This window comes from Caenorhabditis remanei, chromosome V (assembly GCF_010183535.1).
Source record: "Caenorhabditis remanei strain PX506 chromosome V, whole genome shotgun sequence".
Taxonomy (NCBI): Eukaryota; Metazoa; Nematoda; class Chromadorea; order Rhabditida; family Rhabditidae; genus Caenorhabditis; species Caenorhabditis remanei.
In genome coordinates this window covers 3,294,551-3,311,575 of record NC_071332.1, presented here as the reverse complement: position 1 = coordinate 3,311,575, position 17,025 = coordinate 3,294,551, and the positions used below count along the sequence as shown (strand labels likewise).

Here is a 17,025-nt window from a genome sequence, read left to right as displayed (position 1 = left end):
TGGCCAAAAGTGAGACCCAAAGTGGCAAAATCGAGCTCAAAATCCAAAAATTCTATATTTTTTTATCAAAAAACCGCGAAAAATCACACTTTTCCCGGTTTTTTGACCTATAAAACACTCATTTTCCAATCGAAAACTATTAGTTCAAATTTACCGCTTTTTTTTTGATTTACAGAACAAAAAAATCGAAATTTCTTCAATTTTCCCGCTATTTTTGTATAAACCGGTCAAAAACCAACTCAAAAATGGTTAAAAATCGCATATTCACCGCAGAAAAACCCAAAAATCCACATTTTTCAAAGTTTTTCCACGAAAAAAAACGTGAAAATTTCAAAGAAATCCACGACTCCCCCACTCTTAAAACAACTCTGAAAATTCAAAAATTTCCCCATTTCTCTTTCAAATTTTCCAGCCTGTCGAAAGATGATGGAAAATCCGTACGTGTGTAGTCTGGAGCTCGACGAACTCGTCTCAGCCGACGACTCGATAATCGACTACTCGGTGTTCAGTGACGATTCGTTTCTTCTCATCCTTCTTCTCACCTCCAACGGCGACGTTCAGGCGTATCTTGAGACGTCTCGAGACACGAAACCACGAAAAAATGTGGTGAATATCAAGACGACGTGCTCGATTAGTGTCACACCGGTTACCGTGTGTATTGGTGAGTTTTCACATTAAAATAAAGGGAAAAACGACGAATTTTCAAGCATTTTCATCCCAAAATCCGTTTTTCCCGTCATTTTTCACCCAAAAACAGCGATTTCTGAGCGATTTGACCGAGAAATACGGATTTTTCAAGCATTTTCACCTTAAAAATCGGTTTTTTCCAGGTTTTTTTCACCCGGAAACCAGGTTTAACCACCAAAAAAGCCACATTCACATTTCGGGTTGAAATAAGATAAAATGGGCGGAGCTTATCACACACAAAGCATAGTGGCGCGCGGAACCCGGGAGATGTCGGCTGCTACGTTTCATCAGCAAATCAGCAGCCGACATCTCCCGGGTTCCGCGCGCCACTATACATTGTGTGGTGACAAGCTCCGCCCACTTTTTCTTCTGGAAGTAGGATTTCTAGACAAAAAATAGTGAATTCTCTCGATTTGTTGTGTGTTTTTTTCCGGATTTTAATGATTTTTCACATGAAAAACATTAAAAATCATATTTTTTAAATGCAAAATACGATTTTTCTTCAACTTTTTCAAGACTGAAAAACACTAGAAAATAGGAAATTTTTTTTGTTTTTTCGGCATTTTTAACCCGTTTTTTACGAAAAAATCTGGGTTTCGTCATTTTTCGATTATTTCTGTAAAATTTGGGTATTTTTTCATCAATTTTTACTGAAATTTAATCATTTTCCTTATGAAAAAACCATTAAAAATCACATTTTTAGTAGTTTTTCACGAAAAAATCCAATTTTTCCCGATTTTTTCCGTTAAAATTGCATTTTCCAGCGAAAAATTCCAATTTTCACTCAATTTCAGAGCTCCCAATAACCTTCGGACCTTGAGTTCAAAATCCAAAACGTTTCAAATGTCACTTTTTTCCAGGCAGTCAAGCAGCGTTCGTTATCTTTGGACTCGCCGACGGCAATCTTCTCGTCACACCCATCAGACTCCTAATTGTACGTCACGGCTGTTATAAATGCGCTCTACCGAAATTCTCTGTTTTTCGATAGAGCGCGTCTTACAACCGCGCTCTACCGAAACACCGAAGAAAATAGTGTGCGAAACTGAGAGACTTTTTCAATGGCATTTCGGCGGAGCGTAGTTGGGAGAACTGTGCCGAGCTAATACAAATGCGCTCCACCGATATTCTCTGCGTCTCTCTCTCTCTTTCTCATTAGAGCGCTTTTGTGTGAAAACTGTGGGTAGATCAAGGTTCAATTGGCTATCTGAAAAAAAGAAAAAAAAACAGATTGAATTACATGTGTCATTTGTTGAAAAAACAGAAAACGAAGTGTCATGTGTTCCGATTTTTTTCGCTTCCTTCCTGTTTTTTTCCAGACGCTTCGGTCATTTAGTTTGATGAATTACCCATCATAATGACACTGAAAATTGGTACTTTTTGACGGAAAAACACCGAAAAATTGCGAAATTTTCTAGTTTTTGACGATTTTTTTCTGATTTTCAGACGGAAAATGAGGTTTTTAATCAAAAAATAGGTTTTTTGCGTCCTGAAATTACATTTTTCTATTAAATTGTTTCGTTTTTCGGAAAAAGCCTTCATTTTCCATTAAAAATCACACTTTTGTATTAGCACGACGCACGTCTTACAACCGCGCTCTACCGAAATCGAAGACAATTGTGTGCGAAATTGAGAGATTCAGAGAAAAAGAGACATTTTTCAAAGGCATTTCAGTGGAGCGCAGTTGTAAGAACTGTGTCGAGTTAATAGATTTTAAAGCAAATTTTTAGTAAAATTTGTCATTTTTTCCATTTTCTCACACCGCAAACCCCCGAAATTTAAAGTTTTTCTACCAACCGCGCTCTACCGAAACTCCAGAAATCATGAGATGGAGCGCACTTGTAACACTGATGTTACACCCGCGCTCTACCGTAATCCGTTGATTTTGTCGTCTCCGATATTTAAAATTCTGTTTTTCTCGGTAAAAAATGAAAAAAATTCCAGTTTTCTTCCTAAAATCACTTAAAATCCCCTAAATTTTCGTTTGTTTTTGCAGGACGTAACATGGGGCGGTTCGTCATGGGCGACAACGACAGTCATCGATCTGAGCCTTCCCACAATCGACGCATGCCTGGCCACGCCCACTTGCACCAAGTGCTTCATCTCGAATTTCCCGCCGTGCACGATGGCTGTGGTGGCGAATAAAGTGGGTAGTTGGGATTGAGGAGATTATCACTGAGAGAGATTGGAATGTGCGGATGGAACACTTTTTAGTTGGAAACGGACGGCAGCTGACACCTGAAGTCCTATGTAATAGGAAAACAATGGAAAACATACTGAAAAAAAACAACAAAAGATATAACATATAACACGACATGATATATTGAAGGATTAGGGGAGGGAATTTTTTTGAGATCAAGGGAAACAGGGAACAGGAAATTCCACAGAAATTGGGGATTTTCTGATTGAAAACGGCGATTTTATAGATATTTTGCAGTATTTGTAACGGGTTTTCGAAGATTTTCAAGATGTTTTTATCTGATGGGATCAACAGAATTATCAGTGCACACGCGACGCGACCGCAGCGCCTCTTACTTAGAAAAGTTTTGTAATTTTAGATCTGGGATTTAAAGGGGCCGGAATTTTGAAGAAAAAATAACGAAAAAAACGTAGTTAGGGAAAAATTGCTAAATTTTACGCCTTTTTCTTGTTTTCATAGCGTTTAGAGAGTGATTAGTGAATCTCCTGACTAGCTGGCGCGCCTCAGGCGCAGTTCTAATAGGAATTGCAACAAAAAAAGGTGAACAACCATTCTCAATGTGATTTTTGATTTGAAATAGCAATTAATGATTTTGGAACTATTTTCTCCTCTTTTTTGACAGGTTTTCATCGGGTTTTCGTAGAAATTTGAGTTTTTAAGCAAATTTAATCCAGAAAGTTCCCGATTTTGGCTTGTTTTTGACTGAAAATCGGTTGAAAAACTCGCGAATTTTCCATGAAAAGCACCATTTTTGAACAAAAAAAAAACACAGTTAAATGTGTGTTTTTACTCGAATTTTCACGAATTTTGGGGGAATTTCTACTTTTTCCCTACTATTTTGGAGGTTTTCGGCAAAATGAAACATTTGAATTCCTGTTTGTGGTCCAATTTTTCAAAAATGCTCCTAATAATTGGTCGAAATCTTACCGACCTCTTTTCAAAAATGCAATTTTCTGTCAGCTCGACACAGTTCTTACAACTGCGCTCCACCGAAACCCCCTTGTCTCTTTTTCTCTGAGTCTCTCAATTTCGCACACTATTTTCTTCGGTTTCGGTAGAGCGCGGTTGAAAGAAGCCTCACTAATTTTGGGGTGATGTTTTCCCCTACTATTTTGAGGCCGTCCAGCTAAATGAAACATTTTAATTCCTGGCTGTGGTCCGAATTTTTCAAAAATGTTTCCGAAAAAAAACTCAACATCTTCCAGGCCGGCAACATCCTTCTCGTCGACCTCCACCTCCGAAAGTGTGTGTCCGAATTGAAAGCGCCACAAAGTCTACACCAAATCGACATTCTCATCGACGAGAACTCGATTGAACTCCTTGTCACCGGATTCACCGGCGCCCAATGGATAATTCCGATCGAGAGGGGCGGAAAGGGGTTCCGCGAGGTGTTGACGACGTGTGTACCGTCGGATTTGACAGTGGTGGGTGTGTAGACACCTAGAAGACAGTTGTTGACGTGTTTTTACTAGAGAAATGCACCATGGCACGCTTCTTACAACCGCGCTCTACCGAAGGTCCGAAACAGAGAAAAATATTTCTAGGGCATTTCGGTGGAGCGCGGTTGTAATAACTGTGCCGAGTCACTAGAATCACCAAAAATCCCCTATTAGACGGGCATGTCCCCCTCCCTTTTTCAGATGTTCTCCGAGATGGAGTGTTCCATATTCTGGCAGGTTTGTTACCCCCCATCGAAGTCACTGTTTTTGTGCTGCTTTTCCCCCTGTTAAAATTGTGAAAAATTGTGAAAAATGGCTGAAATTCTATATGATATAATGCTGAAAATAACGCATGTTTCATATACGCTATATACCATTTGTATATATACAATATTCCAGCTCGAACCAGCCACAATGCAATTCTTCGCCACAGATTCGTGTGGAGTCATCGCCTTGGATACCCAAGAATCGATTGTCGAGGTCTACAACACATTCCACTCACTTGCTCACTCATCGAAACGGACGTTCAAAGTGCCGCCGGAGACGTGGATGGTTCACGCCGGGGAGAATGTGCTGTTTACGGTGTCGAATGAGAATGAGATTAGGAGTGCATTGCATTTTGGGGTGAGAGAATTGATAGAGGGAGCGGAAGGGAGGGGGATTATGGTAGTTTCGGTATCCTTGTGCATCTATAGCGGTGAAACGGCTCCAGGACAATTCACCACCATTTATAGGAAAATTTGAAATAGTTTTATAGGGAAAAAAACCATACTTGCAAACCGGGCCGACACGGCCCGGCGCGTAACTCACTTCAAACTGAGTTTTGTGAGCTCAAAAATATACGAAAATGTAGATCTCGACGAGTTCTATCTCCGTGACCCACATCGGGCCGAATGGCTATTCGTTAATGTGCCGTGGGCCTAGATTGGCTTTTTTGGCTATTTTCGCGATTTTTGGCACTTTTCCCCGGCCCGCGGCACATTAACGAATAGCCATTCGGCCCGTAGTAGATCATGGAGATAGGACTCGTCGAGATCTACATTTTCGTATATTTTTCAGCTCACAAAACTCAGTTTGAAGTGAGTTACGAGCCGACCCGATTTGCAAGTAACATATTCCTAGATTACAGTAATCCCCGTTTAAGGAGGCGTGGTATAATATTGTGAGGAGCACCTGGGAATGGTCTCGTAATTGAAAAAGATCAAATGTCGTATTTTTGAGCTTTGCAGGTCTGAAAAGAACTGTAAATCACGTTTTCCGCTTCGAAACCATCTCGTGCAAATCAGTCCCGAAAAAATAGTTTTTCGTTTAATATTTACTATGATAGTATTCAAAAATTCTGAAAAAACCCCCAAGACAATAATTTTCGGTTCAAAAAAGTGGGCAGTGAGCTGGCCGATCTTTTTTATTTTGGGTTTCTATACCAACTGTCTCCAGGATAAGTTCATCCTCTTACAAACTATTTGTTAGCATAGCTGACATAGATACCCAAAGCAGAGAAAGTTCGGCCAGCTCTCAGCCTTAACCACTTTTGAGCATTTTTCGGGCTGAAAACTCTCATGTTTCAGAAATTTCTTCATAGTTTTTGAACATAATCATGAGAATGTTCATATTTTTCTCTCCACATTTCAAAATATATTTCTAGATTACAGTAATTCCTATTAAAGGGGGCGTGGCTTAGTTTTTTAAAAGCATCTTCGAAGGAAAAGATCTCGAAAATGTGGAAAATTCCAAGTTTTTTGGAATATTGAATTTTTGAGAATTCAAGTCAAATTCTGAATCCAGAAAGAGTTTTTTTCTGTTTATGAAAAAAAGCAATTCTGAAAATGGGCGGAGCCTAATTAGCTCAATCTATATATATATACTATATACGATGATGTCTCTCTTTCCAGTTCATGTCAACACGTCTCGAATACACACTCGTCAGAACGTCGACTAACTGGCGACCGCTCGGAATCGTTGCAATGCCATCTCGACAACACAAATTGGCTGGAATATTTGTGGTGAATGAGCGAGGGCTCATTCGTGTCGAACAGTCGCCAGCGTTGTGAGTTTAGTGAATATATGCGAAATGTGCGGAGTTTTTAGGTGAAAATTTGAGCCTTTTTTGAGTGGAAATCCCGGTTTTTTGCACTTTTCCGGTCAATTTTCCCTAGAAATCTCCTATTTTCCGCAGAAAGTTCATATTTTTTGAGAAAAATGCTCTGAAATATTTGGTTTTGAACTGAAAAACTACAAAAAATTGGGTTTTTTGAGTGAAAATCCCGATTTTTTGCACTTTTCCAGTCAATTTTTCCTAGCAAAAGACAAAAAAGTTCATGTTTTTTGAATGGACCCATCAAAAATTCGACGAGAATTATGAGATGAGCTCCCTATGAATCCCAAGAGATTCCTATCCTCATTTTGAAAGTTTTTTCTCCATTTTTTTCCACTACGACGATTTTAAAAAGTTCTCAAAACGGGGATAATTCCCATCAAATTCAGGGTCGTACGAAAAAACATTTCCAAAAAATTTCGAAAAACTTTTTCTGAAAATTTCGTACTGAAAAAATCGGAAATTCTGTTTTTTCGAAATTTTTGAGAAAATGAGTTTTTCGGAGGCAAAAATCTTGAATTTCTATGAAAACTGTATGTATTTTTATGAAATACTCGGGAAACATGCGTTTTGAGTACAAAATTAGAAAAAATTTCAGGAAAAAAAAACAAAAATCACTATTTTTGTTGCTTCATTTTTGAAATTTTGAGCAGAAATTTACAAAATTGTTCGAACTTTGTCCGAAAATGTTTTCGCACATCCCTGCTCCGTTTCCGATGTATATTAAGTTTTGGTTTTTTCAGTTGAAAATGCCCAACTTTGAGAATTTGTCATGGTAATACTTATTGTTGCATCAAGTAGATTTTTAATGAATCATACAAATAAAAGGTAGAGCTCCATTTTTGTAGTTGACAACTTTTTTGTACGGACACTCCCTAGAGAGTTATGGTCATTTTAAGACGATAGCTCACTATTTTACACTGAAATTGGTCAATTTGAGAGAGAAATTACTTTGACGATATGTAACTTGCTAGGGAGTGTTCGTACAAAAAAGTTGCCAACTACAAAAATGGAGATCTATCTTTGATCTGTATGATCTATTAAAAATCAACTTGATGGGACAATAAGTATTACCTTGACACACTCTCAAAGTTGGGCAAAATCTTTCGAAAACCACCGAAACATTTTTTGCCCGATCCTCAAAACGGGGGGAAAATTCTCATCAGAATCAGTGAAGCGCACGTAATCGGTAACCCATCCATTCTCCGTATTTGCACAGTTACAACAAAAACGGATTGAAGAAGGACATCTGTCCATCCCCTAACGTCTGTTCCGTCTCCTCCTCCCCCTGCTTAGCCGAATTGTTTTGTTTAGAAAAAGGACATTGGAAATGGAAATATTTTTGTTATTATATGTCTTCTTTTCTGAGACCCCCCTCCCCCCACAGCTCAATACTCAAGTTTCGTGCTCTCCTGATTTCTGGTGACCTGAGATCTCTGCGTCTCTTCCGATCACACACTGTCTCGGCTCCTACCTGATGTAGACTAGCTCCATCCCTCTGATCACGTGGAGTCATATTGATAGTTTTCATGAATTTTCAGTCGAAAATTACATTTTCATTTATTTTTAGGGTTGGAAATTCAATATTTTCATGAAATTCTAGTGAAAAATCGGTGTAAATTAACATTATTGGATGAAAAAGTGTGGAATTTTTTGCATTTTCTCATCTAATTTTGTTGGAAAATTCTGATTTTTGTCAAAAATGCCTATGAAATTATTTTAAAAAAATTGATGTTCAAGAAGGAAATCTATAGAAAACTGTGTTTTTTATGAAAGTTGTGCCCAAAACGGTACAAAAAATGGTAAAAATGGCAGAAATTGTACATTTTTCGGGAAAAAAGATGAAATTTTCGAACTTTTGAGTAGTTTTTTCTCATTTTTCTCCGAAATTTCGCTGAAAAAAGTTGATTTTCATGAAGTTTCAGCCGAAAAATTACAGTAGTTTCACAGTTTTCTCTGAAAATCTGAAGAAGTGGTCAATCTATAATTTCTCTTAAAAATTTGACCAAAACCATACCAAAAATCAAAGAAATTAGAAAAAAAACCGTGATTTTCCTCCGTAAAAGAGGTAATTTTCCGAATTTCGAGCGATTTGTCGTAGGAACACTCTATTTTTGTCTGAAAATTGAAAGATTTGGCTGAAATTCGGTATAATCGATCTGAAAGTGCCCTGAAAGGAAGGCTTACGGTTATCCTATGGTTACTGTACCCTAAAGGTGACGTCAAAGGCGCGCCAGACTTTTTTTTTGCTAATTTCAGTTAAAGATCCAAGGATTTTTTGCGATTTTCAGTCAGTTTTCAGCCCTTTCTAGTTACTGTAGTCCTGAAGGCGACTGAGGTGCGCCAGCAGGCCCTCCACCCGACCATCAAGCCGATTCCAGTCAGAAATCCGGGCGTTTCTGGACCAATTTCTATTATTTTCTGTCTCTTTCACTGTTTTGACACTCTCAATCTGACGATTTCTGATGGAGAACGATTGAGAAAGCGAAGCGAGAGAGAGAGAGAGAGAGAGAGAGAACACAGCTGTTTCTAAACCCTATCCCTCCTCCTTTCGTCGGTTTCCCTCCCTCTATCTCCTTCTCTTTCTCCTTCAAACGATTGAAAGAAAAAGAAGAAGGAAGACAACGAAGACGCAATCATTCCCTTCTTTTGAGAGAGAGAGAGAGAGAGATGAAAACTCGGTTCCATCCACACAAGCATTCGAGCTCAAGCTTGAGAGAGTCTGTGGAGGTTTTGATTCGAGTCTATCGCTATCTCTTCCCGCCATTCTCGAGTTTTTTTGACTGGGGTTGACTGGGCTGAAATCATCTGTTGATTCTTTGATTTTAGTGGAAGTCGCTATTCGGGTTTCTATCTACCTTTGGAATACAAAATTGCTCAGATCAGACGTAGATTTGGAGCCGCCGAATCGGCTGACTTTGCCAGTTGATAGCCACGAAAGCTGGAATAGTATCTTCCAAACTTACACCATTGTGATAGATCCATTCTGATATCTCAATAGAACCGCGGCTCTGAATCTGTAATTTACTTTTGTAATTTACTGAAATCATCTGTTGATTCTTTGATTTTCGTGGTAGTAGTAGGTAACAGTGTTGTTGGGAATTCCGACTTCCGACTTCCGGATAAGGAATTTTACTTCCGACTTCTGTCATTACATAACAGTGAAATTTCGGAAAAGTAAATTTCGCAGAAATACATGGAAAAATGGTCTAAAAGGACAGAAAATAGGCTTTTCTTCAGCCAAAAACAAATTTTCCACTGATTTTCGCGAATTTTATGAACTTTTTCTAGGAGTTTTTGAATCTTTGCAAAAAAATCTACTTCCGACTTCCGACTTCCGACTTCCGACTTCCAACTTCCGCCTTCCGGGCACTTTTATCATTCCGACTTCCGACTTCCGGGTGTTTTTTTACTTCCGACTTCCGGATAAGAAATTTTACTTCCGACTTCCGACTTCCTGATAAGAAAAATCACTTCCAACTTCCGAGTTCCGACTTCCGGATAAGAAAATTTACACTTCCCAACATCTCTGGTAGGTAATCGGTTTTCCGCCGGTCTAACGGAAGTTAGGATTTCTCGTTGTGATTTCTATAAGACATAGATCCAGAGCCCCCTGAATCCGCTTCGAATCGATTGATTTTGAGAGGAGATGGCCATGAAATTTGGAAGTGAAGGTTCAGATCTTCCAGATCTACAGCATTCTAAGAGCCAGACTTCTGATATTTCAGTAGAACCACAGCTCCACTGTTTTGGAATCTGTAATTTAGTTTTGGAGGGGTCAGTTTTGACGAAAGTGATGGGAGTTATCGGAGCTTATTTTGCTGGAATTGAGCACAGTTAGAGATCGTGCGCTCTTCCATGTCCTGAAACTCTTTTTCGAAGCGTTCAAAGATGGAAGTTATCCGAATCAAGCTTTTCCATCCCAGCTTTATAACAGATGTTCTGAGAAGCGTAGCTCAAAAGCTATATAGATTGAATCTGCTTTTTTTCTGAATATGAAATTCATTTTCGCTAACGGTTCGTTTTGACAGAATGGCTGAAATTGGACTAGAACCAGCTCTGCGGTAGATTGAAAGCTATAAATCCGTCTTCTTCTAGAATCTGTAATTCATTTCTGGAACGGTTACATTTAGATAATCCGTCTTATCTGTCTAATGGAAGTTATATTTCTTCCCCTGACTTCTATTTATAAGCAAATAGATCAGATCACACATAGATCCACAGCCCTGAATCCGCTATTTCATAATCTGTGACTCATTTGTCGAAAAAAATGGCTTTCAGAGCTGCTGTCCATGTTTTTGTGCAAATTCTATGATAATTGATATCTAGAATAGAAGAAAGTTTCAAATCTCAACGGACCTTCTAGATCCGCTTCCAATTTTCAGACTCGAAACACTTATTAGCTCGGAACAGTTGTTACAATTGCGCTCCACCGAAATCCCCTTGATAATTGTCTTTTTTTCTCTGAGTCTCTCAATTTCGCACACAATTTTCATCGGTTTCGGTAGAGCGCAGTTGTAAGAACTCTACCGATCTAATAAGATCTCATAGATTCCTTTTTTTTCCTCTAGACAGCTGATTTTTGTCATAAAACTCCAAATTCTCAACATACAATGACTTACTAATAGCATACAGATGTTCCTCCTCAATTCCCCCCCATCCAGATTTTTTATTTCATTTTTTTTTGTAGTTGCTCACTTCCGCCACTACCACCAGTAGTTATTCTCTCGAAGTACATCTTTCCAGAAACCTTCAAAAAATCGCGTCCGAATTCTTCTTCCGCCTCTCGCCACTCCAACTCACCACCAAGTCAGTGGCACAGGTGGCGCATGCATGTCGTGTCGATACAGCCGAATTTCAGTCCGCACTGATTCCGAACCTGTTGAGCACACGAAAGAGCCGACAGTTGACGAACAAGGAGTTGGCGCAGATCTACGCGATTGCCAAGGCTATTAATGTGGGTTTTTTTGTTAAAAAAACTCACTTCTAACCAAATTTTTAGCTTCTGAAACTATCAAAATCAGATTCCTCGTGTCTTTTTACCCCGATCTACCAATTTTCAGCTCGCTAGCTCAAATTGTCGTAAAACTCGGTGTACTGTACGCAATCTCCACGTAGATCACAGTGTTTGCGTACAAAACACCGAATATTACGATAGTTTGAGAAATCAAGCTGAAAATTGGTGGATAGGGGTAATAAGGCATCTCTTTTCTTTAATCGTATTTCAAAATCAAGCAATAAAATAAAAATTTCCAGCTCTCAATGTCAGACCTGCTGAAAACGTTTGAGAATGAATCGATTGGTGAACAACTGCTACCGGAGGTAACCCCCCTGATCTCTGCGTCTCTCTTTATCTAAAAATCTCTCTGCAGGTGCTGAACACGATCCAAACGAACCCGGCGAAACATGACAATTTGATGCAACGAGTCGTTGAGATGTTCGTGAAACGAGCGATTTCAGCAGAGGGGAATATGGAGCAGATTCGAGAATACGATGCAGAGTTGTCGTGAGTTTGGCTGGAAATTTCAGCTAAATGATATGGCTGAAATCTGGAGATACACTGGGGGTCTTGTGGCGGAAAATTGTGGATTTTGAGATTGTCAGATCACATTGAATTCTATATGAAGCTGTAGATCAAATCATGAGCTTCATTCTGACAGTTGACGGTTTTTTGATAGCTCCGCCCACTTTTGAGATACAGCGGTTTTAATTACTCCATTTCATTTCTTCAGAAACTTCCTTGCCCGCCACGAACACCTTCACAAAGGCGCTGTCGAGTGTGCGAAAGCGGGAATGTGGAAGTGCACCCAAACACTGGTACGACGTGATGTTCACGAGTCGAAGACGATCGACACGCCCACCGAAGTGCTCTCCTATGTGGTGAAGAACGGCATTCAGATATGGAAGACGTTGAGTGCGACGGATCGATTGCAGGTGAGAAATGGAGATTGGATTTTGAGCGGAAAATGGTGGAAGAGAGATTCCGAACCTCACAGATCAAAACTGATCGTTCTAGAACTCAATGATCAGATTGAATTTCGGGCTGAAAATTGTGGAAATCGATTTGAGAATGGTTTCAGAACTGGGGCTTGAAACTGATAAATTTTTGGGTTTTGACGTCTTCTGAATCTCCAGAAGTTGAATTTTCGGAAAAATTTTAGTAATCAGGTGATTTTAACGTCTTCTGAATCTCCAGATTTTCTGAATTTTTGGATTTTGGCGTCTTCTGAATCTCCAAAATGGTAGAATTTAGAAGTTTTCGATTCTGACGTCTTCTGAATTTCCAGAATTCTAATATTCAGGATTTTTGGTTTTCGACGTTTTCCGAATCTCCAGGTTTCCAGAATTTTTGGATTTTGACGTCTTCTGAATCTCCAGAATTCCAGAACCGTCCGTTTCAGAACTGTTTCAAATCGAAATAGCCCATTCTATAACTGGTCGTTTTAAAACCGCCTGAATTAGAATCGAAGCGAATCGGAACTAATTGAAAACCAGTTTGAAGTCAATAGAATAACTTTTGATATTTTGAAGTGAAGGGCTCTGAACTCAACGCATTTCCCTGAAATAGTAGACTTTTCAATAATGTATGACCCTCCCATTTCCAGGTAATGTCCCTCGTGTGCCACCTCGACTGGTCTAAACTCACCGACACCGACGGCGCCCGGATCTGCGCCCTTCTCTCCGCGTGGCAACGAGACATCAAACTGCCATCGTACCATGAAATGTGTCTCCGCGTCTCGATCACCAACTCTGACCGTTTCCCACGACCCTGTCAGATCCTGTCCCTCGTCTCCTCAATCCACGTTCTGGCCGAAAAGAAGATCATGAATCCGTCACACTTGCCAGATTTTCTTCCTCTATCCGGAGGGAATAATTGTGGAGCCGCGATAACGGAGGACGATCGACTCATGATTTGGGGCAATTTCACGAATGCACAGCAGAGAATGGAGGTGCCACGTGAGTTTTTGATCTATTTAGGATGAGATTCTGAAATGTTATCATTTTCAGAACAAAATCTGAAACCGAAACGATCAGATTCGGTCACGAACGGAACGCCAGCAGCAGTCCTACCATCACCAAAACCTGAACAGGTAACTCAAGACCTCCCACAGATCCATTCCTACCTCTCCCAAATTTATTCATTATTTAAGCAACTACCACGAGTACTCGAATACCCGGGAAACCGACCGAGAGCAATCGCGTGTGGAGCCGAACACATCCTGGTGCTCTCCTCGTCTGGACAACTATCGGCGTGGGGAGGAAATAAGCATGGACAGTGCGGTGTTGGGCACTCGTTTAGGCTTGCTAATTTGCAGGTTTGTACTTGAGAAGGGGGCGTGGCTTAAAATGGTACATTGAGGAGCTATGATAATGGGGTACATCCATGGGGTTATCATAGGGTACATCGGGTCAGAACTTTCATGAAATTTCAGAAGTCTCAGAGTTTTCATCTTTCTTTTTTTTAGAAAAGCGTCGCAGACTGAGTTTAAGGAACATGTTACTGATTTTTCAGAGGGTAACATGTTCCTTGAACTCAGTCTGTGACGCGTTTCTCAAAAAAATGATGAAAACTTTGAGACTTTTGAAATTTTATGAAAATTCTGACTTAATGTCCCCTGTGACTACCCCATGAATGTACCCCGTGATCAGAGCTCCTCAATGTACTTTAAGATTTACTGCACTTTTTTTCAATGTACCTTTGGATTATGGGTCCTTAAACATAGCTAAATACTCACTATGCTCACTATTTCCAGCAAATCGACGGTGACTGGCCGGCCATCGAGCGCATCGCTTGCGGGCAATTCCACTCGGCGTTCGTCTGCTCGGATGGCTCCCTCTACACATTCGGATGGGGAATCTGGGGACAACTTGGACACGGTGGACGCTTCAATTCGAACCACCTTATTCCCACCAAAGTGAACGGATTGATATCGAAGATCACACAGGTGGCGTGTGGCCGGGCGCATACGGTAGCCTTGACGGATAACGGACGAGTACTTGTTTGTGGATCTGGAAGCTACGGACAGATGGGAGTGGATGAGGATGTGAAGAAGGTCTTTGCGTTCACACCTCTCCCCTTGGGACCCCTCAAAGTCAAGTTCATCGCGACACACTATTATCACTCGATTTGTGTCACTGATGAGAATCGGATCTTCGAGTGGGGACGCAACCCGCAGGAGCTGAAAATGCGAATGTTTGTGATGAAGAAGATCCGAAGTGCTCAACTCAAGAATACCGAGGATCCGAGCGGCTCCCCATCACCGTCGACGAATGGAACGACGCCACGTGTCAACTTGAATCTTCCCTCCGAAATTCCACGAGACGATTTGGGGCTGAGGGAGATTAAACACTTTTTGGATGGAACGATCGCCCATGTCGCGTGTGGATTGTCTCATTCTGCACTCATCACAACGGAAGGATCACTCTATACGTGGGGAAAAGGACTGGACTATCAATTGGGTCATGGGAATAAGACGGAACGACAAGAGCCACATCAGGTGTTTGAGCCGAGTGATGTCAAGTGGACACACGTCACTCTTGGTAACAACCATACCATCGGATCGACAGACGAGGGATCGGTCTACGCGTGGGGCAAAAACGACTTTGGACAGTGTGGAGTGATAACAAAGAAGAATGGAACGTCGGCGTCGGAGGCGACGAAGAAGTTCTTCTTCCAGGCGAGAGATGGTCGGAGATTTATGCCGAATGTGGATGAGAGTCAGTTTGTGCAGAAACCCGGTGCGATACCGGATGTTCGAGTGAGAACGTTGAAGAACGATGAGATGGCGGATGGAGTGGATAAGGAAGAGATTGTGGATAGACTCAAGGCATCGGATATGACTGTGGTGCAAGCGGTGTCAAAGCATTTGTGTAGTTCGGTGGAGGTGATGAAACTCAATGGAAGTAGTGTTATTGAGGAGGAGGAAGACACCCAGAAACCGAAGCAATATGGTGGAGAAGATGGGCCACTTTGCACGACGACTGCACTCGTTCATCTGATTGCTGGAGACGTGAAACGAGCGATTCGGATGATTGAATGGTTGAAATCGGATAGTGGAACTAGTGATAAATCGCTTCTCGCACTCTCCTCTCTCGTCTGGGATGTGATGGCGAATCATGAAGACGTGCAGTCACGAGAGGCGCTCTCCGCCGCGTTCCGTCACGTCCCGATGTCGGATTCGATGCGAAAAGGGAAACAGATTGCACAGTTGTGGCCGGCGGTGTGGAATGACGAGCGGGTGCAGAGCACGTTGAGTATTGATGAGAAGATTGCAATGTTGGACTCGTTTACCAGCGCGTCGAAGCCGGTTATTGCGCCGACGGTAAGCGGGGGATTGAGAGGAGTGAAGGCTGAAATTTCAGCCAAAAATCGCTAACTTTTGACTACTGATCGAGGTATCCATTGCATTACTGTACGTATTCCTCTCAGAGAACGTACCGAAGGACTTTCAGATTGAGTATACCTCATTTCAGCACACCAGGGCTTGTGGATGCTGAAATTTCAGACAAAAATCCCAAATTTTTTGAATTTTTGACTAAAAATCGAGTTTTTCCTAGAAAAGTCACTCGAAAATTTGAAAATTTAACTTTTTTTCGATGAAAAATCACGAGTTTTGCCTATTTTCCATCAGAAAATATCTTCTTTTTTGTATTTTTCTCTCTCGAACACTCTTTTACATTAAATTCAGAACCATTTTTGTCTGAAAATTTGTGGAAAACTCGGATTTTCAGAGAAAACGGTGAAACTACAGTAATTTTTCGCCTGAACATTCATGAAAATTAACAATTTTGGACGGGAAACCAAGTTTCTCTCACAAAATTTCGGGAAAACAATGAGAAAAACGGCTCGAAAATACGAAAAATTCATATTTTTCACCGCGAAAATGTAAAATTTCTGCCACTTTTACCATTTTTTGTAATGTTTTTGGGACAATTTTCATGAAAATATAGTTTTTCTTCGAGTGGAATCACCGATTTTTTATAATTTCGGTGGCATTTTTGACTGAAAATCTGATAAAAAGACCAAAATAAACGAAAAATGAACAGAAAAATGAACAGAAAATGTAAATTTTCAGTGATTTTTCACTAGAATTTCGCGAAAATCCCCGAAATTTCCAATTCTAGAATCATTTTTTTAATCCAAGATTTGCTCGAGAAAAATCCGATATTCAGAGCCATTTCTGGCTTAAAATTCGTCTAAAATAGCATTTTAAGACGAACAATACAGTGTCTCATAGGATGTTAGTTCAGAAATTAAGAAAAATCTCTCATTTTGAGAGAAAAAGTTGTAAAAATGAAATTTTTGACTGTTTTTTGTAGTTTCAGAAGAAATTCTGACTGAAAATTTGCCGAAATTACGAATTTCCAATTCTAGAATCATTTTCGAAAATTTGCACCAGAAAAACCATTTTTACCATATTTTGCAGATCCCCTCCTCGTCGCTAGAAGTCTCGTCGAAAATCCGTGTCTACGCTCAGTGTGCTCACGCGGAGCCAGCAGTCGTCGGCTCGCCGCCAGAATGCTCGACGTGTCTAGATGAATGGACGGAAAAAGTGCGACACACACTCGGCGCCTCCCTGTAATAGAATATTTCAATTTTCTAAATA

General features: G+C 40.4%; 1 protein-coding gene across 1 annotated transcript; it reads left to right on the top strand.

The window, feature by feature from the left end:
* Positions 1 to 423: 423 nt before the first annotated feature.
* GCK72_017024 (uncharacterized protein) lies at positions 424 to 17,001 on the top strand (the record flags this gene model as incomplete). The annotated part of the gene is made up of 15 exons (XM_053731832.1): positions 424 to 661; positions 1,548 to 1,621; positions 2,681 to 2,830; positions 4,090 to 4,308; positions 4,723 to 4,947; positions 6,216 to 6,370; positions 11,165 to 11,375; positions 11,675 to 11,740; positions 11,791 to 11,924; positions 12,151 to 12,352; positions 13,024 to 13,375; positions 13,427 to 13,509; positions 13,570 to 13,734; positions 14,173 to 15,741; positions 16,846 to 17,001. 15 exons carry the CDS (start codon positions 424 to 426, stop codon positions 16,999 to 17,001), a joined length of 3,999 nt encoding a protein of 1,332 aa, XP_053580745.1.
* Between the last annotated feature and the right edge of the window lie 24 nt (positions 17,002 to 17,025).